Raw genomic sequence first — 26,436 nt, forward strand, 5'->3', positions numbered from 1 at the left:
CTATTTATAGCACTTGCAGAAAATAAATTATACATGATGCCGATCCTACTGGGAGAGAAACTGCACATTAATGCATTATTTCTCTTTGCATTTTCATCAGCCCTGAAAAGGGGAAGCTAACAGGACAATTAGGATGCAAAATTCACTTCCTCTAAGGAATTTAGTGAATTACTCACCTAACACAGGAAATCATCGGTAGGTAACAGGGACTTCTGAGGTGGTTAAAAATAGACTTGAAGGGAAGGGTTACAAAAGAGACTATTAATCTAAAGACCTGAAACAGCCCAGTGGTGGCTCTGTGGTACAAATTAAACCCCTTGGCCAAGGAACAGAATGGTAACAGGGCCTTCCTCTCTCTGGGAAAAAAACAGAGTGAGACACAAGAAAACTTACCCCTTTTCTGAAAATCTGAGTTGAAAGGAAAACAACACTCAGAAAATGTGCTTCTTTCCAAACCTTTAGAAAGAATACGGTAACTGTACTATAAACTCTCGAATTTGACCTTCCGTTTTCCATCCATCATCATTCATTTCCCTCCGCCCCCACAAGCCCCTACTCCCCATTTAGCTTTTAATGAAGCTGGGGTTTGATCTGAACAGAGGCTGGGGTTTGATCTGAACAGAAGATATGAACCCCGAACACACAAGTTGTTGACCTAGTTCTTACACGGCAGGGCCTATATTTAGGGGTGGGTCACAACTTTGTTGTACCATTTTCTTCCCGATGGAAGAAACTGTCAGCAAGAGTCTCATCTGTTCATGAGTCTTAAAGGGATAAAACTATGGCAAAGACAGAATTATCGTGTCCCTCTCACCAGAAAGCCTTGTGCTGACTTCGTAAAGTTTAGTAGAAAGCTTGTTTGTGAAGACAAATACTGCATAAGACAGAGAAGGCCCTCAAACGTGTTAAGGCCTCTCTTGCTGCTCCGTGGATTCCGGGATGAGGACAGGTTTCCTTAGTTCCAAGCTACTTCCATTCCAATAACAACTCTCAGAGCCTAGATCATTTTTATAACCATCCCCAGGGCCCTAAATTCAGAAAATATATTTTCTTGTAGAAATTATATTCTATCCCCATGGCCCTCTAGCTCATTACTTCTATCAGAGATTGGCAAAGTTTCCACACACTATGGCCAGGTGTGAAGAGAACAATGGAAAATCTGCAAATTTCACCTTGGCATTTCTAGAACTCTCCAGAAAAAACAATAGAGAAAAGGTAGAAAGAAGTCTCAGTGAGCTGTGGTTTAGCTGTGGTTTAATTAAATTTAATTCAATTTAGCATTTAATACCAGAGTCTTGAATGCCACCTTTTGGTGCAAATGTTATTGACTACGACATCTGAGGTATTGCCCTGGCTCAAAAATACAATAAATTAACCTCCTAGCGGCCTCAGCTGACTACGGGGCACCTGCCAATCACACAGCTGAATAATCCGCTATTCGATGATGAAAGAAAAAGCCATTTCCGTGAGATTTCAGGTTGTTCATCAGAAAAGAACAGAACTTGTAGGGTCCCTTATTTACAAACAAAGACATCTAGATATGATTTTTACTTTGTGGGTTTTTGCTTATTTGTTGGAAGGTGGTAGCGGGACTGGCCTAAATGGGATGTTTTGTTCTTGGAGTTTTGGTGTCTTTTGAGTTTCTGTAACTATTTTGTTTCTCATTCCTGCTGCTTCTCCTGATATGACTTGAGGCTTTGTAGATATCAGCTCTCAGCCTGAATGTGTATTTTTATAAATCGGGTAAGCAGGTTTCATACGGTGGCCTGATCCTTTCTCTGGCTTTAGAAGCCGTAGAAACCCTACCTAAACCTTTCCAGCGGAGAGACTCACCAATACCATGGGCCTCACGTTGTAACAGTGGAGGAAGTTAGTGTTTTAATTTTATCTTATAACCTGAAAAATGTATAAACTGAAAGCTCGTGTCAGGCCCTGGAAAACAAAATAAAACTTTCTTTACGTTTTTCCATCAACGTGAATTGTTTTCTTTTGATAACCAGTTGTTAACTTTTACTTTCTATTTTGCAATTGATTATAATTTACCTAGTTACCTCTTCTTACATGGGACTCTGAAAGTCATTCACAGGTTTAAAAGTCTGGTGTTTGCTGGGCACGGTGGCTCACGCCTGTAATTCCAGCACTTTGGGAGGCCGAGGCGGGCGGATCACCGGAGGTCAGGAGTTTGAGACCAGCCTGGCCAACGTGGTGAAACTCCATCTCTACTAAAAATACAAAAATTTTCTGGGCATAGTGGCAGGTGCCTGTAACCCCAGCTACTTGGGAGGCTGAGGCAAGAGAATTGCTTGAACTCAAGAGGCAGAGGCTGCAGTGAGCCGAGATCATGCCATTGCACTCTAGCCTGGGCAACAAGAGTGAAACTCCATCTCAAAAAAAAAGAGTGTAAAAGGCTGGTGTTTGTTAGTTAAATGTCCAGTGAACTTACTAAAGCAAGAGAACAGTCTCAAACAAGTAACTTAGGCCTCCCTGTGCTGGCTGGCCTTCTATGAAACCTAGATTGATTTGACAACGTTCTCATGCCAAACCCACAAGTTCATATTTTGTCTTAAGAAAATGAAACCCGCCGGGCGCGGTGGCTCAAGCCTGTAATCCCAGCACTTTGGGAGGCCAAGGCGGGTGGAGCACGAGGTCGAGAGATCAAGACCATCCTGGTCAACATGGTGAAACCCGTCTCTACTAAAAAAATACAAAAAATTAGCTGGGCATGGTGGCACGTGCCTGTAATCCCAGCTACTCAGGAGGCTGAGGCAGAAGAATTGCCTGAATCCAGGAGGTGGAGCTTGCAATGAGCCGAGATCACGCCATTGCACTCCAGCCTGGGTAACAAGAGCAAAACTCCATCTCAAAAAAAAAAAAAAAGAAAGAAAGAAAAGAAAATGAAACCCTTAGAGAAATTTGAATTTTGTAAAGAAGCAAAATTGAAGCCAGGGCAGTTAACAAATTCTTCCTAACTTTTGAGACATTTTCCTTACCGCATCGATTCATTTCTTTAGAATGCTTGAAGTTTCTCTAAAATAGTTTTGGTAAACAATTCTATATTCACTTTTCCCCACTCTCTGTTGACAGCCTAAAAGAAAGACAAAGCGATTATTTGAAATATCCATGTCTGATGAGGTTCTGAATACCTGTGGTTGTGCATTCATAGTCAAAGCTGGTCACATCATTGAGCTTCTTTTCCTGATATTCTGGTGGACCGATACACAGCACGTCCGAAACGGTGGAATTTGTCATCTTCAACCACAGGTACAGCCACTTGGCTTTGCAGTCACATTCAAATTTATTACCCCTTAAATCTCTAAAAATCAAAACAAAACACAAACACATACACAGAGAAGTAGACGTGTCTGACGTGTAACACCTAACTCCAGAATTATTAACATTTTGATATATTTAAAACCCCCTAAAAATGGAGTTTAAAAAATTTTGGGTTGAATTCCTCCTGTTTCTCATATCTATCATTGACTTTATTGAATGCTCCTTAGCACTGGGGATTTAACTGTATAATGTCCAGAGAGCTCTCAGTGAGGACATATCATCATCTCTCCAAACGTTCTTAAGGCTGTCTCCACACCATGCTGGAAATGGGAGACAGATGATAGAAAAACATCCTCCAACAGAAGTTCTCATAAACATAAAGAAGATGTTGTAAAAAGACGGTTTCACAAACACAATCTAAACTTCAAGCTCTTGTTAAAACTATGTCCTGTAGGCCAGGCATGGCGGCTCAACCTGTAACCCCAGCACTTTGGGAGGCCAAGACAGGCAAATCACCTGAGGTTAAGCATTCAAGACCAGGCTGGCAAACATGGCGAAACCCCGTCTCTACTAAAAATACAAAATCAGCTGGCCATAATGGCAGGCACTTGTAATCCTAGCTACCCAGGAGGATGAGGCAGGAGAAGCGCTTGAACCCGGGAGGCAGAGGTTGCAGTTAGCCAAGATCAGGCCACTGCGCTCCACCTGGGCTACACAGCGAGACTCGGTCTGAAAAAACAAACAAACAAACAAAAAACACTACGTCCAGTGAGAAGCAACAAAAGCTAGAAGATAAAGCAGGTGAATACACTATCTCAGGGAGGGGACCTCCCACCCAGGAAGTGCGATTTACCACTGGCCTCATGAGCGTTAAGCATAAAATGGCAAAATCCAACACAACTCAAACTGTATGCTGTTTCCCAGGATGCACTACTTTATTATAGATTTTTAGCCACAGCATAAAATAAACACATAAAGGAAAGGCGAGAGGGGATTAAAGACATGATTAAATGAGGCGCAATGACAGGCACACATAAACTTAATTCCATTACTTACAGTTCAATCAGAGAGTCTAAATCACTGAAGACATCCCTTGGTAGTGCTTTTATGTGGTTATTGGCCAAAGAGCTAGAACAAGAAAGTCACATTGCAATGTGGTTACTGCCTCACACCCTGTCGCTCTCAATTCCCTTCCAGGAAAGCTATTGAGTGCAACTTTGCTCATCAATACTGAGATAGAGAAATGAGCTTAGTTATGCAAAGACAACATCAGAGATGCTGGATTCTACTTTTTTTTTTTTAATACAAAAAGCACTTTTTAAGCTCTTTATGTATATTTGCTCAACCTCAGATGGCTTCCCATGTTTCTTGGAATCAAAGCCAAAAAAGTTCCTTCGGTGGTAAAAGACCTTTATTGCCTGATTACCTGCACTCTTGCTCACCTAGGAGACCACATCTCATCGGTCTCCAACTCCTCAGCGGATCTCTGATCCAGCCGCACTGGCCTCCTTGCTATTCCTCCAACAGGTGAGGCATGCTCCTACCTCCAGACCTCTGAACTTGGTCACCCACCTGGAATGCTCTTCCCCCAGATATCCATTTAGCATTCCATTGCCTCCTTTGGGTCTGTCCTCAAGTATCATCACCTTCTCAGGCCTCTGCACATCTCCCTTCGCTGCACCGCCATCAGTTGGCACACTACATATTTTAATTATCTATTTGTTTACTGGCTGCATATCCTCCCTCTACATAAGCCACATGAGGACAGAGGTTACTGTCTGTCTGTCCACTGCTGTATCTCCAGTTCCTAGAACAGTGCCTGGCACACAGCAGGCACTCGGTATATGGCTAATGTATTAAGCACCAAAGTGAGCGTGATGGAAGAAGATTTACAGTCTTGTCCCAAGACGTTTCCTAATGGTTCATCTAAGTGAATACTATTACTTGTGAGTCCAAGAAAGGACTCAGTAAACACCCCTTTACATAAAGACACTCAGCTCAACCTTTACGAATAACGTAATAAAACCTCAATGAATCAGAATGTTTAGGGGATGATTGACTATGATTAATTTCATTTTCACATTAATGAAGGTTGACCCGAAACCATTTTGCATTTTTGTTCTTAGTGTTGAAAATCATTCTGAGATGTCCTAGTCCATTTTCCCACCTCCGGGAAATAGACTAGAATGCACAGTATCAACTCTTTCTCCGATGATTCAGGATTTTGCAGTGCCCTGTCATCGTCCTGTGAAGATGAATGTCCATGGTGCAGGGCTGTTGATGTAGAAAGACGCTGAGTGTTGAAATGATGTACATGGAGTCTGTGATTTCCCCAGGCGCTGCACTCTAATGTGAGTCAGCCAAGAAGCCGATACGTACTTTTGTTTTCTTTTACACATGTGAATGCCAGCAGCAAAATATATAAATGATAAACATGTACACAATTCAGCACCAATCTATTTAAGATATATCTGAAATGCATCTTTTGTATCATCCTAACGACCCATCCCAGAAAGATGAATTAAAGAAATGGGCGTTCCTGCCTAGAGCAGGTTAGCCGGGCAGAGTAGAAAGCTTGGATCCGAAATCCTCTTCCTTCAAGACATCAACTGGATATGGGAAGACCTATAGTTTCTGAATTGTGCCCCTTTCTATCTAGGTAACCACAAACGAATTTAAATAAAATTTCGTGTACTCTTTTACCTCCCTTTTCTAAATGATGTATTTGTTTATTTTTAACTGTGTTGGAAAATAGGCTGAATATGTAATCGGATTGAAGCAACACTGAAAGAGCTTTTGGAAATTTAGAGAAGGGAGTGTTTGTTTAGATTTTTTTTTTCCTGGTTGATGGTTACTTTTTCTGGAAAGTAAAGTACAAAAATATTTTAGCTAATTAACATTGTTAGCTAAAAACTTCAGCTAATTGAAAGTTATTGTATTGAAATGCTAAGTATACACGGAATGATCAAAGCCAAAAAAACCAGCAGAGTGTTTAGCAACGTTCCAAGTGTTCAATTTAGATTTCAGAAAGCAGAATTATTCAGATGGGTTACTCACCCCACTCACACTAAGTGCTTAACACCTGCCTTTCCACTTCATTTTGCCTACAAATCATGGCGCTTTATTTCTTAACTTTATTTCTAAAACTATTTAACAGCTCCATGTCCCTTGGGCTTCACGGAACTGCTGGAAACAAATGTTCTAGATTTTAGTTACAGATTGGCAGAGCTCCTTCAATGCTTTGAAACCTGATCTGCGTCTCTTTTCCTAGGCTCGTGAGTCTGTAAGCATAAAAGATAAAAATCAGCTGCTTAACTTAATCAAGCAAATTCCACATAGGAACTTTTATAAGCACAGGAGTGAACGTTAGAGACTTCATATCTTCTCTTCACTCAGAGGTTTTTAAAAAAGGAGTGAGCTGAATTGGTTCATTTTTTAAACAATATATTTAATGCTTGAATTACTAAATACATCTCCAACCTAGAAGAGTCAACTTTAAAAGTTGCCTGACAGCTGGGCGCAGTGGCTCATGCCTGTAATCCCAGCACTTTGGGAGGCCAAGACGGGTGAATCATGAGGTCAGGAGATTGAGATCATCCTGGCTAACACAGTGAAACCCCATCTCTACTAAAAACACAAAAAATTAGCCGGACATGGTGGCACACACCTGTAGTCCCAGCTACTCAGGAGGCTAAGGCAGGAGAATCACTTGAACCCAGGAGGCAGAGATTGCAGTGAGCTGAGATCACGCCACTGCACTCCAGCCTGGGTGACAGAGCAAGACTCCATCTCAAAAAAAACAAATCTCACCTGACTTGCCCAGAAGTAGAGGATATATGGAAAATCCAACTCCATTAAGAAGCCATCCATCAATTAGCAAATCAGAAAGTACATCCTGCTGGCTTAGCCTGGCGCTAGACACTGGGGGAAGAACAGAGCTAAGGGAAGATCAGAAGTCCTGCCTTCCTGGAGCGTCCAACATGCTGGGAGATAAAACTGACAACCAGGCTGTAGCACCAACCAGTATGGCCACTGCAGAGAGTAAAGTGCTGGCTGCATGAAGCCAATGGCAAGAGTGAAGAGGAAGATGGAGATGACTTAACGAGGGAGACTGAACTCAATCTGGACTTTGAAAGCAAAGAGATTCCAAGAGACCAGGGGCAGGAGAAACAGCATCCTGGGCAAGGGAGAGGATGTGAGGAAAAGCAGTGGGATGAGGTGGGTGAGCATGGGGGAGCACCGAGAGCCTGTTGTTCTGAGGACACTCAGAGCGATGAGGTTAGAGAGCTGAGAAGAGGCTTGACTTGTGGGGGACTGCAGGGTCGTCCTACTCACCGAGTTGAGCTTGTTTTTCTCTAACGCATTTGTGCTCTCTGGGCCCAAGGGCAGGACTCCCTCACTCCCTCTGTGTTTGTGTTCTCTGTGCACACCACAGAAAAAGAGGTGCCTCTTGCACACACGTACACGTGAGAACACATGAAACAAATGCATAAGCATGCACACATGAACACAGCTATGTGCGCTCATGTATGTAAGTCCATGCATCCAAGGACACTGTACACCTGCACGAAGACATGCTAATGTCCGTGCGTGATACCTGCTTGCTCACACTCTGCTGCTGATGGAAGAACCGCAGCCATCCGAGCAAGTGAAAGTTGTCATCTGGGCTAACTCAGCCGGTCACACAGGATTTGCTTTAGGTTTATAATCTGCCCAGGGCTTTTGCTCAAATACAAAGCCCCTAATTCCTGACTTCTGGGAACCAGACTCATCTGGCCACAGCTGTTCCTCTTCAGATACCCACAGCTGTCTTCTTAGCAGACCCTGTCTGGCCACCCAAACTGCTACTGCCAAAGATACTTGATGGACCAAGAAGGAAATGGGGACTTCTTAATGCATGGAGGGAAGGAATGATGTTGACAATGATGATGATGATGATGCCAGCTATGCCTTGAGCGTTTACCATGAATAATGGGCTTGGTGCTTTGCAAGCAAGCATTAACCCTTTATGTACAGCAATCCCATGGAATCAGTATAGTTATTCCTATTTTAATAGAAGGAAATTGAGTCTCAGCAAAGTTAAGCAATATCAATAAATCATGGCCTTGAGATCTGAACCCGAGCCTACACAACACCAAGCCCACGACTGTAGCCTCTACAGGAATCTGGGGATTTGACACTTAGCTTGAATCTGAAAAACAATCAGGGCTTTTTTAGGAGGAAATGAAGACCTCGAACATTCTCCAGTACCAACCATGCTGACACGGATGTTTGGGCCTCCCACGTCTGTTCCCTCCTTACCACATAAGCTTTAACTCAGGCAGAGTCTCTGCTTGTGGGCATTCCAGAATCAAGCACTTGCTAGGCCTATTGACAGACCCCTTTGCAAATATCAGGGCTCGATGTGAATGGTTACCTCATTCGACGACTATGTCCACACTGTACCAGTCATGGTTACACACGCTGAAGGTACTACCATCCCTGCCCAACGCTTCCCATCGAAATCCTCCAAGTTTCCCCACTATCCTTATGGCAGGCAGGCCGACTACAGAGATGAGACATGTTCTCTTACTCAAACGCAGAATATCCATCACACAAGGGGGACCTGGTTCCTGGCTAATAAATTACTCCTATCAAGACAATGAGTAGTTTGACATTTCCATAAACACAGCCACTATTTTTTCCAGCTTTGTAAATTTTATAAATTTTCTAAGTGTGTATACTTGCTTCATTCTGATAAGCCAATTTCAAATTGATTTGTTTAGTTTTATCTCCAGAAAGCTCTTAAAGAACCAGAGAGCTTGGCTGAAACCACAGATTAACCCAACATAAAAGAAAAAGTGATTTACATTCAAATGAGAAGAGCCATGAAAACGTCTCTATTCTACTTTGTCCTAATTCTGATCCAACATTCCACTTAGTCATTTACGTCTAGATTCCAAAATCTGTAAAATGGGAACTTACAGATTATTATGAAAGCTAAAGAAGAGAAGGCTCACTAAGCACCCAGCCCTGTGCCTGGTGCCAAGCAGGTGTAAGACCCACATTAATTTCCTTCCTGGCCGGGTGTGGTGGCTCATGCCTGCGATCCTAGCACTTTGGGAGGCCGAGGCAGACGGATCACTTGAGATTAGGAGTTCAAGACCAGCCTGACCAACATAGTGAGACCCCCCCATCTCTAATAAAAATACAAAAATTAGCCGGACGTGGTAGCAGGTGCCTGTAATCCCGGCTACTCGGGAGGCTGAGGCATAAAAATCTCTTGAACCCAGGAGGTGGAGGCTGCAGTGAGCTGAGATCATGCCATTGCACTTTAGCCTGGGCTAAAAAAAAAAAAATCATGGCCTTCCCATGTCCTCCATCAAGTGACACAAGCCCCTCACACCCCAGGTTGCTCCTTAATTCACACACAGTCATGTGGTCTACCACTGCAATTCAGGTTGCTGGAGATGACAATAAAGACAAGTATGTGAGTAGTCACAACGAGCCAGTGTCTGATTGACAACATAGAAACTTCTTGGGTAATCTAGGAACTCGTTTCCTTCAAGAACTATTACAATATGGAAATAACAGTCAAGAAACAGGGAGGCCCCAGGAAATGAATCTTACTCCACACACTAAAGGACTTACAATACTTTTCATAAGACTTACAGGTGAGTCAGGTCACGGAGGCCACGAAAGGCGTTTCTTGAAATGGTTTCTATTTTGTTTCCTTCAATGAACCTAAGAGGAAAAGTGGTATAATTAGAATGATTTTTTTTCTCCTTAGTATCTCTTAAAAAACTGCATCAGTAAGCTTTGAGAATAAAATCTAAAAGCATTCCTGGATATTAAGGATTTATCTCTGAAGACTAGGTCAGCTACACCAAATTCCACGTGGTAGCAGGGTGTGTGCAAAAAGGCATGCACATGAGTGTGTGGTGTGCACTCCTTCCAGAAGCAGCATGAAAGTCTTCAAATTCTGAGCTGGCAACATGGGTAAAAACATCTTGGAGGTGCCGGGTGTGGTGGCTCACACCTGTGATCCTAACACTTTGGGAGGCCAAGCAGGCGGATTGTCTGAGCTCAGGAGTTCGAGACCAGCCTGGGCAACACGGTGAAACCCCACGTCTACTTAAAATACAAAAATTAGTCAGTCGTGGTGGCACGCGCCTGTAGGCCCAGCTACTCTGGAGGCTGAGGCAGGAGAGTCACTTGAACCCGGGAGATGGAAGTTGCAGTGAGCAACTTCCACATTGCACGGTGTCTGGTTATTCATACATCTGTTAGCAGCACTATCCCTTGAGAGGGTTCCTTGTTTTCCATCTCCTTATTAAAGTTTTTTGCAGAGGGAGAGTTCCATCAAGCTTGGTTTTCAGCAACTTTGAGTTTATATCGTGCCCTACATCACCTAATCACCAAACAAATGGGTGACAAGGCAGGGAAAAGCTCAAGCTCTTTAAGCCACGAGGAAGTAGGAAGGATAATGAAGTTGAGGAGGGACGAAACTTCTTTCTCTGTACTGAAGCTCCATGGGGCTTGCACATGGGATCTTACAGTAATAGCACTGGCCATGCCTTAAGGTCTTTGTGAGAAAGAACGGATGTGAACTCCCTATGACTCTTCTCTAGGCCCAGGGAGAACTAAATTTTAGTTGATAGCATCACATGAAGTCAAATGTAAGAGGGTCTTGGATGACATGCTCCGTGGGTAAGGCTTTGTAACACAACATCATCAATGAATTAGTCCTTGATTCCTGCAACAAGAACTCACTGATGTTTTTTAAAAGTGAGGTGTCTCTTCAGTAATAGACTTCAGCATAAACTGATGAGCTAACTTCCTCTCCAATAACCGTGACCATAAGATGAACTACCTGTAAGAGAAAACTCATAGCTTTACAACCATGACCTCCACTGGCTATGTATGGGCTTTCACAGACCCTAGCCAGATTTGGCATTGCAGTCATGCTACACTTTCCATACTATGTATACCATCATATCAGAGTATTATGAGAATACACATATTACGTATACTCTGGAGAAAAAATTCCTCAAGGACATCTTTCCTCAAGACACAAAATTAGCAGAGACCTTTCTTATATCTGAGATGTGTCTAGAATTCCAATACTACCTGTTGAACTCAGACAAGAAAATGAGACGAGGCTTTAAAAATCTCTCTGAATGCTAAGTGAGGAAATCCCATCTGATAGCAGGATTAACATTATTACAAAGTTACCAAACACAAGGATGAAAGAACTTCAAGGGGAAAAAAGACATGAAAGGAGGAAAAGTCAGAAATCAGAACAAGGGCAAAGCTCATTGCGAGGGGCAAGACCTGCTCATCACAAAAGGGAAAAATAACCTTTTTTTTTTTTTAAGGGAAACAATAAAATAAAATTAGGCCTTTGGTAGCAATTCATAGGAGATACTGCAAAAGAGATGCAGGCCAGTGAATGAACAACATGAAGTTGTACCCGCCAAATAGGGAGGCTTTATTAAAAATCAGTAATCCTCAAAACTCGGCAACTCTAATTCTGGCTGATCAGCAAATCCATGCTTAGTTATGAGAGGTAAAAATATCCAATGCAATTTCCAATTGTGCTTACTACATGACAAATTAAATGTCAGCAGAGAATGAATGAATCTCTCTCCTTGGTCTCGTCTCTCCCTCTGTCTCCAGCCTTCTCCTGCCCCAGCATGTTCGTAAGCAAGTCAGCTATAAAAGGTCAGTGCTGAAAAGAGAATGGGGTGTTCTCCACTTTCTCCACCCCTAGACCCTTGCAGAGATGCCGTTCCAGCATAGAAACCAATCCAGAAATTCTACCAAGATACCAGATGTTCAGCAAATAGACAAAGCACAAAACTTACAGGTACTCAAGATGAAAAAGTCCAGCGAAAGCGTCGTCCCGGATGATCGTGAATGAGTTAGAATTCAGCAATCTGAAAGTAAGAGACAGATTCCAATGCAGAGATGTAAAACTTGAGTCACATGCAAGGTCATTTCTATTTCTTTTGCTACGTTTTGATCTGTGGGTAAACACGAGCTCTTGTTAGCCTAAGAAGAATCCATTTGGTTGTCAGAAACTCTCAAAGCCTGAGCAGACTCTCAAAGCCTGCTCTTAGAGAGAGTGGCAAGTGGATCTCTTTTGACCAGATCTTCTTGTCATCTCCAGAACTCTACTCCTTTCTTCCCTGTGTGTTTCAGTAAATATGACCTGATACCTGTTATTTTAAAACATTATAATACTCAGCACAACTAAATGGCCAGTGAATGCCCTGTGGTATACAAGCAATCATAAAATTTGAGATGTAAAAAGATCTCATCCAAATCTGTTTTTAGGAAAATATAAGCCCAGAGAAGTTAAGTGACTTGACCAAAGTCACACAGCTGAGACCAAGAAAAAACAAAAGACAGAAAAACCTTTTCTATTACATTATACACTCCCATAAGAAATAGTAAAAAAAAACAACAAAAAAAAAACCAACAACAACAAAAAAAAACAGTTTGTTTAAGAAACTTTCAGAAGACTGTCACTATACAGTTTTCTATTTGAGTCATCACCAACTCAATTGGCAAAAGAATACCTAAATTATATCTCTATTATATGGAAAGTGTATTTTAATAGCACTGCAATTCCTAAGAGACCTCAGATTTTAAAATGTTAAGTATAATGTTAAAAGTAGGCATGTAACATTTCAAGGACAAAAGTATCAAGACTATGTTTATTTAGGATGAATAGTGATCTCCTATATTCCATTTATCCAAGTTTTTTTTTCTTGAGACAGAGTCTCTTTCTGTCTCCCAGGCTGGAGTGCAGTGGCGCGATCTTGGCTCACTGCAGCCTCTGCCTCCCAGGTTCAAGCAATTCTCCTGCCTCAGCCTCCTGAGTAGCTGGGACTACAGGCGCATGCCACCACGCCCAGCTAATTTTTGTATTTTAAGTAGAAATGGGGTTTCACCATGTTGGGTAGGATAGTCTCAATCTTCTGACCTCATGATCAGCCTGCCTTGGCCTCCCAAAATGCTGGGGTTAGAGGTATGAGCCGCTGTACCTGGCCCATTTATCAAAATTTTCTATAGCACATTGCTTGTTTTAATTTCAATCTTATCTCATATTTAAGAAACCAACATAGATAAAGAGAATGAGATGTGTACTCATACTTTGCCTGTCACTGATTTGCTTTTGAAAACTGCTTTTTGGACATTTCTTTTCACCAGTAAACATTACCCAGCCTGGGTTACAGGGCATGCCATGGGCATCACCACAGTGCCTTGGGCATTGCTCACAGAGAGGAACTGGGATGGGGAATAGATACGAGTGAGAGCTTTTGGTCCTGGGCTAGAATCCTGGCTCTGACTTGAGGCAAGTCACTTAACTTCCCTGAGCCTCCGTTTCTTTATCTATCAAAAGGGATTATCAACATGCCTTCATCGTGGGAGTAGGGTGATAAAATTATGCAAGTAAGTTCACAGTATGCTGCCTGACTGGTTTCAGTTCTCAGTAAACTAGAAACACTCCTATTTCCAGAGTAACATTAAGATTTTAAAATGAAGTTTTCTTTTAAACTGAGGTGTTGGGGAAACAGCGCATTTAGGTGATGTTCAGGTCATGAGTCAAAGCAATCACCTCCCCATTTACTAGATCTACGTGCTGGGGTCTACAATAAAGTCTTTGAAGAAAACAAATTCCAAGGAAAGAAAACTGAGCAGGGAGCCTCAGTGCTTTGCTGGGGGCACCACAGGGTAAATGAACACCAAGAGGCAGCCATGGTCTACTTATGGAGCTGGCGTACTTTGGGAAGGGCTCATATCAAAGAGGCAGAGACCACTCTTCAAGGATGGCACCTCAGGGCCCCCCACTGTGCAGAGGGATCTCCCCATACTCACAGCAGCTGCAGGGAAGGCAGATGGGAAAACATTCGGTCCTTGATTTCTGAAAACGTCCCATTTACCAGGCTCCTATGGGCAAAAGATGGGTAAAAGGGTAGGCATAGGTTTCTATTAGGAAGTCAGGCAGGGTGGGCAATCAACCTCTGCCTGCACCTGTACTTCAAACCCTGACTCACAGTTGGCCAGGATCTTTCCCAGGATAGGAAGGAGAAGAGACAAGCCACTTCCCAATGAATCAGATCAATATGAAAACTAGTCTGAATAACAGAAATCTTTACCATCAGCTCCTTCCACAGACATTATCTCAGTCGGTTTCAATCAATCCCCTCACTTCCTTAACGACAGGAGGCCCCAGCCTGAAAATGGGTAATCGCTTCATTGCTGCCCCTGATTCTGTTTGTGTAGACATAGCGTTACTGTTGGCCTACGAAACCTGGAGTAGGATTAAGCATTCCTCTCTGGAGCCCATCTCTGAAAGACAGTCGGAACACTTCTGATTAAATGCACCATGAAGGCCCTGGGGAAAAACTCACAAACACCTGAACTCCCCTATGTGGGAAGAGGCAGTGCCATCTGCCAGATAAAATGGTCAACTAGCTGGCAAGACTGCTTGGCTTTATTTCTGCCCCCAGGCCCCTATCCTTTCTGGCCACAGCAGGATCTGAATACATTATTTCAGAATTCCTTTCAGTTCACATGCAGATCATTTAAGCAGCTGCTGGTCTGAAGGATTTAATACGGGGAACTCTAATTTCTGGAATCCTCCATGTTACCCAACTTGGCAATAACCAAAAGGTCCTCTGTTCCCGCGAGCCAAACTCTTCTGACTTTCTATCAGTGCAAACGGCAACCCCCTCACTCCTGGGTTCAGGCCCCTACAATTTGCCTTGGGTGGTTGGTGGGGGAGCACTGGACACAAGACAATATCTTGAGTGCAAGCACTCAATCATCCCGGGGATTCCCTGCCTCCACTGCTGAATAGGCGCCCAGGCACCTTGGCCTGGAACAGTAGAGTGGTCTTAGCAGGAAACGTCCTAGCAGTAAAGGTCCAGCCCAACAGCCCCTTCTACCGCCCTTATGAGATCTGGTTATTTGGCGTGAGTGGCCAGGTGAGGGCAGGGTGAAAGCCCCTCTCGGCAGGTGGATAAATCATGTGGGTTCCTCCTGCTGAAAACGCAGCCAACACAACTGTGTGATGGGGAAAGGGGGCAAGTAGCCCTCTTGACCTCAGGGCAAGAAGTCAGGCTGGCTTCAAAGCACTTGGCCACTGGTCTAGGCGCCCAACATGCCCTAAACCTCTGCCAAGCCTTCTGTGACCCCCTCTTCCAGGCCACGTGGGGCGGCCCCTCAGCTCCCAGAGCCTGCCTGCCTTGATCTCGGCTTTGTGCAACCTGTGATGTGGAGAAGTTAGAAGGAGGCCACGGGTGAACGTTCACCCCAGACCTGACGTGGGGCGGTGAGGCCTCACTCTTCCCAGTTTGCAGTCAATCAGGTCGTGTTCAGTTGCTCCTACAGAATCACACAGCCCCAACCCGCAAACACACATACACACACACACCCCTTCAAACTTTAATGCACCCCCGACTCGCCGGGGGACGTGAGATGCACTCTCCAGGGCTGCGCTCCAAAGGCAGCTTCGGAGCAGCGGGATTCTGCATTGGCACAAGCTTCCCCAGGTGAGTCTGATGCAGGTGGCCGGCGGGCCACATTGTGAGAAACACTGCCCCAGGGACCTGTCTGGGTTTCCAGATGGTGGGGCTCAGGTTCTCACCATCCTCCCCGGTGTCAACACTCCACCCACGTCCCCCACCCAGCGCAAAGAAGGGCCCTGGGGAGTGGGTCAGGGTCGCGCTGCTTCAGCGCCAGAGGCAACTCCCTCGCGGCGGCCGGCGCAGGGTGGGGTGGGGCGGGGCGGGCTGGGGGCTGGAGGGGTCCCACTCACAGGGAGCTGATGTCGCCCGGCACGATCCTGGGCACCCAGGAAGAGCCCACGCAGATGATGGACTCCTTGGTACAGCTGCAAGTGGCGGGGCAGCGCGCCAGCCGCCTCACCTGCGCGCTCCGCGGGATCAGGCACGCGGCGGCCAGCAGCAGTAGCAGCAGCCCGAGCGCCCCGCCGCCGCCTCTCCGCAGCGCCATGCCGGGTCCCCGCTACCCGCCCGGGCCCCGACTCCCGCCGCCGCGCCGCGCGCTCGGACCCGGCGCCGCTGCAGACGCGGGCGCCGCTCGCTGCTCCGCCGCCGCCGCTGCTGGCGAGGACGAGGGCGCCGCGGGTGTGGGAGGCCGAGCCGCAGCCGAGCAGCATGCTGGCCGCCACCCCCACTCGGCGCCCCCCCACCCGAGCCCGGGCTGCTGGGCGGCCGCCGCCGCTGCGCCCGCCGCACTCGCGCCTGCCTGACATCAGCACTCGCGCCCGCAGCCCGGCTCTGGCCAATGAATAATGCATGGTGGGGCCCGCCCCGCGGGGGAGGGGGCCAGCGCCGCCCCGAGGGCGCCCCAGCCGGTCCCCGTCCCGCCACCCCCTCCCGCCCCGGCCCGGGCGCGGGGACGGAGGGAAAAGTTGGGTGACCTTGGGGGAGGGGCCGAGCCTGGCGGAGATCCCCTAGGGGCCTGGCGAGCCGTGGAGGATCGGATGCCTGCAGTCCCTCCAGGGGTATAACCCGGGGAGGGCACTGATCTCCTTTCTGGCAGATAATAAATAAAGTCGCGGGGTGGGGGGTGTGGAGAACTGGGCTGATTACCGGGGGGCAGGCAGCCCTGGGTGCTTCGAAGAGGAGAGACTTTTGAGCAGCCTTTGTTAATGTTGAAGTGCGTGCAGCGGGGTCAGGGGGGTGGCTTTGCTTGTCTTCTGCGGTGGGGCGGTGAGGTCTGGCTCCCGTTCCCACAGCACCAGGGTTTACTGAAGCCAGCAGCCTTCCCGATGGGAGGAACGTGGGGAAGCAAAGCCGCTGCAGCCTGCACGCCCGGCGCTCTGGGCCCTGCCTGCTGTTTGCTAAAGAGCTGGAAAGCCCGGGAAAGTTTCCCCTCGCTCAGTCGCTCACGGGCCACCCCACTGCCCCAGTCAAACGAGGGTTAGTAGAGACTGAGGGTGTGATACCTTCTAGCCACTGTGCTCTTCATGTCCTTACCCTTTGAGGCAGGTCCCATTCATATCCTTAATTTACTGATGAGGCCGCTGAAGCCCAGAAAGCATCCTGACTGGCCGGCGGTCCAGCAGCTCCTGGCTGGGTAGGATGGGGCTCCGAGCCTTGAAGGCTAGCTAACTAGGCCCTCCTGATCCCCTCTTGAAAGCCTTAAGTTTGAAGCAGTGAGCTGGAATCTTAACACAGGTAGTGTACGGCTGGGGAAATCAAAGAAAATGGCCAAAGCAGAAGCAGAGTAATGGCTAATAGCCTGAACTTCTCGAAGAAGGGAGTCACAGCCCCACTGCTCTGCTGCAAACTGAGGAAAAGCATTGCAGATGCTAAAACCTATCCTGAAAAGGCAGTATCCAATGCAAAAGCAGGAATCACACTACTGCTACTTCAGCAATTATTGTTGGTGATCCATTGACAGGATCCATGAGAACACGATCAGGCTGGCCGCTGTGGGAGGGAACAAAGGAACAGCCCCTGTCCTCAGGGAGCTTACAGTCTAGCTGGACAGACAACCCTAAAAGAGTAACTCCACTGGGTACATGGGGGTCACAGACTGACCAAAAGAGGTTCAGGAATGAAAGGGGGCTTTGTGTAGGCAACTTCACGTAGGGAGTTAGACACTCCCTGCTGGGGACCATGTGTCCAGCACCTGCCTGGCATCAGGGCAAACCAGTCTGCATTTATCATCATTTAATTCTCCCATCTGTCCTGAGAAATGAGTCCTTCCATTTTATGGATGGAAATATTGGGCTCAGAGAAGTTTTTATCTTGCCCAAGGTCACAGAGGACACGGCCAGGGGGCTCAGACTCCACAACTGTCTGCTGTGTCTAACTCTCTCTGCTGTATGGAAAACGTGTTTGACAAATGCTGTACTCAGCAAGGCCCAGTGTTAGGGGCTCAGTACACCGACCACAGCCTGGGGAGGGCAACAGACATGCAGACCCACAATCATGGATGTGTGTGCTGTGCACCTGAAAAACGTTTGCCTTAAGAGGGAGGCACTACTGCTCTATAGAGCAGAGGAGCAGGGCTTCTGCAACACAGCACTCCCTGCTGACCCAGAAAAAGAAAATCTATTTCTCACCTGTGAGAGTGGGAAGGGCGGCAGGGGGCAGGGTGGGGTAGCTAAACGCTGGCCCCAGGACTAGACAGGTTGGGGTTGGCATCCCAGCCTGCCCCTCTCTGCTTTGTCACTGTGTAGTCCCAGCCTGCTACTCACTGCTGTGCAACTTGTGATCTTTCTAAACCTCGATTTCCTCACCTGTAAACAAGAGGTTGTTGTAACCATTTGGGGGGGTTAAATGAGATCAAGAAAATAAAGCGCTTAATACCACATGAGTGTTGGAGCAGAGTTCTATGTGGCTAGATTGTAAGGAAGTGCAGCGAGAGGCCTGTGAAGGGAGATGGGTTTCCCTGACTTCTGTGCCTCCATTTTAATCAAAGTCAGGGTCACTGTCTTGTACTGTGGTTCTCAGTTGTGGGTAATTCCGGGGACACTTGGCCATGCCTGGAGACATTTGGAATGGGTCCCCCTGGCGTCTAATGTGTAGAGGCTGAGGATGCTACTAAACATCTTGCAATACTCAGCAAGAACGATCCAGGCCAAAATGGTGCTAGAGCTGAGGTTGAGAGAGCCTGGCTTAGTGTTCCAGAAAGACCCTTGGCGTGAGGAATTCCAGAGATGCAGACAGTCGGCCCAGTTCATCCGTCACAAGCAAACCTTCTTGGTCATGTGATTCCCATCACCAGCTTCTATTTTTTTCATCTATAAAATGCAAATAAAGAGCTCTTCTTCACCCTTTCCCAAATAAATGTGACATATCATCATTGTTACTAATCTTAACTTCCCCAAGCTAAGGCTAGCTCCAGCCTGCCCTCTCCAACCCGAAAAACTCAAAAGTTCCCAATAGGAATGGTGCGGAGAGCAGGCTGGAGTAGCAGAGCTGGCAGAGTTAGTATTTGTTTCGGCTCTGCTAGAGGCACTAAGTGAGTGAGTGCTTGTAAATTATAAGGCGCAGTTTATAAATTAAAATATAAAAATGGAAATGCAGATTACTTTGGTGTAGTTCCAAGTTCCTCAGCAGTTAAAAAAAAAACTTAATAGACAATCAGAGAGACACAATCTGTTTCAGGAAATAGCAAGAGTTTTTGAAAATGTAAAAATCCTTGTTTGGATGTACACTTACTCAAGCTATGTCTTTGTAACACGAATAACACACGTTCCTACATTGGTTGAAATGGTGCAGGATGGAGTGGCCTTCTTTAAAGTCTCAAACTTGTTCTATTTTATATGATTACATGTGTTGGAAGCTTAAAACGGCATTCATTCATGCATTCATGCACCCTCACGTTCAGCTACTTGTCAGTTCATTCTGTCAGAATTAACTGAGCACCAACTATGTGCTAGGCATCAATAATAAAACAATAACTAAGACAGATATGGTCCCCACCTTCACTGTAGATAGCTAAACTAAAATAATACACAAATCAGTAGCAATTGCAAATATTAATAGAGCATATGAAGGAAGAGAAGAGGGGAGAGCTAATTGAGGTATTAGTCCGTTTTCACACTGCTGATGAAGACATGCTGAAGACTGGATAATTTATAAAGAAAAAGAGGTTTAATGGACTCACAGTTCCACATGGCTCGGGAGGCCTCAATCATGGCAGAAGGAGAAAGGCAGGTCTTACATGGTGGCAGACAAGAGAGAACGAAAGGACCAAGGGAAAAAGATTTCCCCTAAGAAAATCATCAGATCTTAGGAGACTTTTCACTAACCAGAACACTATGGCCATACTGTTGATTCCATTATCTCCCACCTGACCCCTCCTACAGCATGTGGGAATTATGGGAGCTACAAAAGATGAGATTTGGGTGGAGACACAACCAAATCCTATCAGATGAAGGGAGCCTTTCTGAGAACTTAGCTGGGTGCTTTGAGATGAGAAAAGACAGACACGTGCAGGAGGGCGATGGGCAGTAAGCAGAGGCTAAAAGGGAGGGACGGCCAGGCAGGAAGCACGGAGTGTGTGAACTCACCAAGACCAGCAAATGCTGAATGCATGTAAGGATCTGAACGCAGGCCTGTGTGGCCAAAGCATGGAGAGTGAGGGGAGGAAGAGATGAAATGAGGTTGGAAAGGCAGAAAGAAGCTCAATTGTGCAGGACCTTGCAGGCCAAGACAAAAAGCCTGCATGTTGTTCTAAATGCCAGAGGGAGCCATTGAAAGATGTCACTCAGAGAAGCAGCGTGCTGTCCTTTGTACGTCAGTTACCTCTGACTGGTGAGTGGAGAATGGAAACAAGTCCTGGGGAGAGATGATGGCAGCTGGGACGTGACAAGTGGCATGGAAGAGTGGACGTGGACTCAAGGTGTATCTTGAAAGAGGGAGCAACAAGACTTGCTGCTGATTGAAATTAGGAGAGAAGTGGAAAGAAACGGCAAGAACACCAGGTTTTGGCTGGAGCCAGTGGGTGGACGGAGGTGCCGTTTCTTAAGACGAGAACTCCTAGAAGAGGAGAGGATTTGGCTGGAAGAGAAGTATCAAGAGATTCGTTTTGGGGATGTTGAGTTTTAAATGTCCAGGAGGCCTCCATGTGCAGATGTTGAGCTGGTAGCTAGAAGCCCAATCAGGATGGGAAGAGGGAGACGGGCAGTGGTAGATGGGAAATCTTCAGACCATATGGCTATCCGTGATTCCCTCTTGGTAAGCCCTCCATGTAACATTGGTTGATTGAATAAAGGAATGACATTTCAGAAATACAGACATTAGAGAGACAATATCTCTCAGGTGCAATCTGTAAGAAGCAACAGAAATCTTACAGAAGAATGTGACTAAGGATATCACAGTTTGGGAATTCGATTTTAGGACCCCAAATAGGCTTTAAACTCTACATCAAACTGTGAATCCTGTAAGAACCTCAGATACCTCATCATGCTGCTTATCCTTCCTCTTTTGCTACCTCCCATTTTCCAATGTAACTTCATCCCCACCCCCCACCTGGTCTTATCACCACAGCTAGAAGCTTTGGAAAGCCTCCACTAATGTCTAAAACTTCTGACTCTGATGCTTGCTGTAACAACTAAAACAAAATTATTCATCCAAACATCAAGAACACTTGGCTTGAATGGCTACAAACTAGACTCCTTGGGTTGAAAAGAAAAAAATTTTGTCCATTTTTTTTTTGGGAGATGGAGTCTCACTCTTGTCACCCAGGCTGGAGTACAGTGGTGCGATCTCAGCTAACTACAACCTCTGCCTCCTGGGTTCAAGCAATTCTCCTGCCCCAGCTTCCCGAGTAGCTGGCATTACAGGTGTGTGCCACCATTCCCGGCTAATTTTTTGTATTTTTAGTGGAGACAGGTTTTACCATGTTGGCCAGGATGGTCTCAATCTCCTGACCTCATGATCTACCTGCCTCAGCCTCCCAAAGTGCTGGGATTACAGGCATGAGCCGTCGCATCTGGCCGTTCTTTTTGTTTTCTTTTGTTTTTAAATCATAGTGTATGTCAGTCCTTTCTTGACCGCATCACCCCAGTGTGCTATTCGTGTGGTTGGCTGCTGACCAAATGTAGATCCTGTTTCTAGCTTCCCACCATTTGTTTTCTTCATAAACTCAGTTGGTGTCACAAGCTTGGAACTCATTCTGAATCTGTCCCTGATTGGCCTCTTAGATTGCATCATGTTCTTGAAGAGCTGCCTGTGGATATCTTACCCAGATTCCTAAATCAGCCCAAGGGCCCGCAGGACCCAGGCACTGGTTTCTGGTGACCTTTGTTACCTCCTCCTCATCACCGGTGTAATGCGTCTGTGCGATCTGTGTCACCCCGCACCAGCTGCACCTTCTCATGACAACAGGGCACGACTTTCCTTTGGAGAGAATCACTCCTCCTCAGCGTTCAGTCTGTGGCTCACTTGATGAATACCTTCATCTCCCAGAAGAACACATGTCATCTAGACTAGAGCATTCCAGCATATTCCATTCTCCCAGCCACAGAGTGGTTTAGAGATAAACACACCACCCAACTGGAACAACCAGGGCTAACGAAACCTCTTGACGGGGCTCTTTAACTCTTGCCCTAATTTCGTAACATTCTTTCCATCCTCTTTGTGAAGGGGGTTTTGAAATTCTGCTCCTCTCTCCTTTATGTCATCTCTTCTTTTCTTGATCAAGACTGCCAGAGATTTGTCGATTTGATTAGTTTTCTCCAGGAATCAAGTTACGCCTTTGTTGCTTTTTTGTATTCTATCTTGGTTTTCTATTTCATTATTACATGATTTTACTTTCATCATTGCTTTCTTTTACTTATTCTGAAGTTCTGCACTGTGCAAAAAACTTAATCAGAGTCACTTTATTATGCAGGTCACTTTCTTTTACATTTCATTTATGTTTACAAGATAGAATGTCTTTAGCTGTGCTCCTAGTTCTAGGAGAACCTGCCCAGTCTTTTAGTTGGGTTGAGTGGATGAGAAGTTCATCTGTACAGTCACAGAGAGAGAGTCTGTGAGTCAAGTCAAACCCTAAGAGACAAGCAAGGTTCTGTTTTTGTTTGTTTGGTTGGTTGATTTTTTTTTTTTTTTTTTTTTGAGACAGAGTCTTGCTCTGTCACCCAGGCTGGAGTGCAGTGGCATGATCTTGGCTCACTGCAACCACCACATCCCGGGTTCAAGTGATTCTCCTGCCTCAGCCTCCTGAGTAGCTGGGATTACAGGCATGTGACTATAATATTTTGTATTTTTAGTAGAGACAGGGTTCACCATATTAGCCAGGATGGTCTTGATCTCCTGATCTCTTGATCTGCCTGCCTCAGCCTCCCAAAGTGCTGGCATTACAGGTGGGAGCCACCGCACCTGGCCGACAAGCACAGTTTTCTATATAACAAACTTACAGTCTCAAGTTTACAAGTAACATGGTAACTTTATGGGAAATCTCTTTGCTCTTCTTAGCAAACAGACTTCGCAGAAATTCTACTTTAGGCGAACGAGTTGTGGAATAAGCAGAGATTTAACTTAAATTTATAATAAGGGGTCTGTAAATATCCTCTAAGCTCTTCTCTTATCCACAAACCATGGTTAATCCAATGCTTTGCATTCTGAAAGGTCTTATATCCTCTCAAGATTTTTGCTATTCAAGACTGTGGCCTCTGGTCTCAACTTAATTTTAATTAAGGCTAAATTAAATATATTTGGGATTTATAAATTTTTTTGGTCTTTAGCATCTGAGTTATTCTGTGTTCTGAAGCCTTCTGTTCAACCCATCCTAGCTCACATCAAAATGTCTTTGGGGAAAAGTGTCCAAAATGCATTCACATTTAATCCCATGACTGCTTGTTTATTGGGTTAGACTTCCCAGGGATGTTTGTGTTTGAACATAGCTCTCAGACTTAAACTAATCACCACGGAGGGAATTTCAGAGTTCCTGAAATCAGAACATGGACAAAGGATTCCACTGCTACCTAGAGGCCTGGCAGTGGGTGTCTCCTCTTCACCTCACCTACATCTTATAGGAAGAGTTGCTCAGAAGACGAGCAGGCACAGCTCATCTTCAGAATTCACCCCCACACCTCCCTTTCCAAAGCTCATCAAGCGAGACAGTGGTGCAGTGAAGGAGTATGGCATGATTTGAATCTCAGTTTCACCAGTTCTAAGGCCTTGATTTCCTCTTCTGCAAATAGGAGAGGACAGTGCACCTCAGCTTGGATTGCTTGAAGGATGAAGTCACTTGAAGAATGTGAACATTCTTATAAGCAGTACAAGTTAGTTAACTAAGTGGCTAGCTAGTTGGTCTCTACCTGTTTATTGACAGACACAAATCACTATAGATATAGATATAAATATGGTAAGATATGGATATGGACATGGATAGATGGATGGATGAATGGACAGACAGATAGATTAGACAGATAGATGAGGCTGGGCATGGTGGCTCATGCCTGTAATCTCAGCACTTTCGGAGGCTGAGGCGGGAGAATCATTTGAGGTCAGGGGTTTGAGACCAGCCTGGTCAACATGGTGAAACCCCATCTCCACTAAAAATTCAAAACACTTAGCCAGGTGTGGTGGTAGGCACCTGTAATCCTAGCTACTGGGAGACTGAGGCAGGAGAATCACTTGAACCCCGGAGGTGGGGGTTGCAGTGAGCCGAGATCGCACCACTGCACTGCAGCCTAGGCAACTGAGCAAGACTTTGTTTCAAAAAATAAAAAAGTAGATGATAGGCAGTAGACAGATAGATAGATATAGGTAAATACATATAGAGAGAAGATAGAGATATTCTCCTCAAGAAGCTTAAAATGTACCAAGAAAATAAAACTCTTCTATGTCAAAACAGCCTCCTCGTATCACACAAGTGTTTTCGTTTTTCCCCAACACTTTCCACAGTCCCAAGAGATAATATCTGTGCATTTCTCTGAAAGCCAGGGAGCTTAGTTTAATCATTCAACAAGCATTTCCTGAGCAGCTCCCATAATCAGGCACCGTGCTAGACTGTGGATGTCCACTGGTGAACAAGGCGACGCTTGCTGCCCTCAGCCTGCCCTGCACGTGCAACAACTCCAGGGGTGCCTCTTGCACTCTGGGGTTAGCAGCCCCCAGGCCACGAGACAGTGTCTTAGGAGCCCAGCCCAAGGACGAGATGGGGGAAACTCCAGCATCCTCAATCACCACTGCCCTTCCACGAGGACAAGACCGGAACCGCCACTGTGCTGAGATAAATCTCCAGTCCTTAAACAAACCTCATGATCCTTTGTTCTCGATTGTTACAACGACATTGGAGCCTAGAATTTATGTGGCTCCTGAAGACTGCTAATTTGGTGGGAGAGTGGGTGATACATCATTTCAGGAAGGGCAAAGGGGCATGTCTGTTGGCCCAAATGCTGACACACAGGAGCGGTCACTTCAAGGAGAGGACAGTTGTAAATCTCAAGTCTGTCCTCAGCAGGCTGTCTTAGCTCATGTCACACAAAGGCTTGCCCTCTACTATACAGAAACTTCTGGGAGAGTTCCTATTTCCAGCATCCCGATGTTGGGATACTTACCTTCCCTGGAAGGAGAAGTAAAGTAGCTCTCAAGGTTACAATAATACTGTCTGATGTGGGTATAGAGCTTTTGTAGGTTACAGTGTCTTTTCATCTCCATTATCTCCATTGCAGCTCACATAACCTAGAACAGAAGTTTTCAGAGGAAGAAACTGAGGCTTGGCTAGGTTATGTGATCAGACAGCCAATGTCAACGTGTCAACAGCAGAACTGGATGGAGTTGTCCTATTCTATCAACAAAGCTGCTGGAGAATATTGAAGAAGGAAAAAGAGTATCAATACTTTCCACAAAGTTCTAGAAGGCAGAAGCCGAAATTATTTGAAGGCATCTCTTTGATGTTGGAACATCATTCACAAGCGATTTTGAATATGACCATTCTTCAGGTCCTCAGAGGGTGGGTCTTAATGACTTGCAGACACACAGAAACTTCTCAACGAGCCTGTCCAAATATCCCTTCGGGCATGAGTCAAGTGCAAAAGGGGGAGTGGAGAATGGAAGCCCTCTGCAAATTCCTCCTTGATCCAAATGAGACCTGGCAAGAGGCAAGCCTTCCCAAGATCCAAGAGAGAATCCCTGAATGTTGACAGGGGCAGAGAGCAGAAAAGACATAGTCACCCTCGGACATCGGGGAGAACCCTGGAGCCTCCAGACCAGCAAAGGGCAGCTGGAAAAACTCCCCAGCCTCTCTGCACATTTCTCCACCTTCTAGTATGAGCTGCGGCAGCTCCCTGGGGACAACAATCCAAGACAGCCCTATTTATTTTTATCTTTTATCCTCTGAGAAAAATAATAGGATTCATCAATAACGTCTTGCGTTTAGGCTCATTTGGGAAATCAGGAAGTTTACCACGAGAACAACATTCTCTTTGATCGATTTTACTACAGTGTCATGTTTTGAACAATGTAATTAGAGCTGGATTCCCCCAGCAAAACCAAGGGACTTTTGGTGTCCTTCTGGTGTATGGGCAGGCCAGGCCACTGGACAAGGCTTCTGATGGCCACACGACTGCTGCTGTCAGATCAGCTCAGTATTGCGTGTTTCTTCACCTGCTGGAAATGAGCACTGCTCCTGGAAAATGAGGTCAGTCTTCCTCCAGGCTCTCCTCAAGCTCCCTGG

General features: G+C 45.6%; 1 protein-coding gene across 1 annotated transcript in view; it reads right to left on the bottom strand.

Moving 5' to 3' along the window:
- The window catches only part of LGI2 (leucine rich repeat LGI family member 2), a 35,106-nt gene extending 18,571 nt beyond the window's left edge, over positions 1-16,535 (bottom strand). Inside the window, exons 1-6 of the mRNA XM_039468568.2 lie at positions 16,085-16,535; positions 14,140-14,211; positions 12,120-12,191; positions 9,925-9,996; positions 4,330-4,401; positions 3,144-3,313 (exon numbers count right to left, since the gene is read on the bottom strand). Coding sequence (XP_039324502.1) covers positions 3,144-3,313; positions 4,330-4,401; positions 9,925-9,996; positions 12,120-12,191; positions 14,140-14,211; positions 16,085-16,281 — 655 coding nt within the window. The 5' untranslated portion in view covers positions 16,282-16,535. The remainder of the gene's footprint in view (positions 1-3,143; positions 3,314-4,329; positions 4,402-9,924; positions 9,997-12,119; positions 12,192-14,139; positions 14,212-16,084) is intronic.
- Between the last annotated feature and the right edge of the window lie 9,901 nt (positions 16,536-26,436).

The sequence above is a fragment of the Saimiri boliviensis genome, chromosome 3 (genome assembly GCF_048565385.1).
Source record: "Saimiri boliviensis isolate mSaiBol1 chromosome 3, mSaiBol1.pri, whole genome shotgun sequence".
NCBI lineage: Eukaryota > Metazoa > Chordata > Mammalia > Primates > Cebidae > Saimiri > Saimiri boliviensis.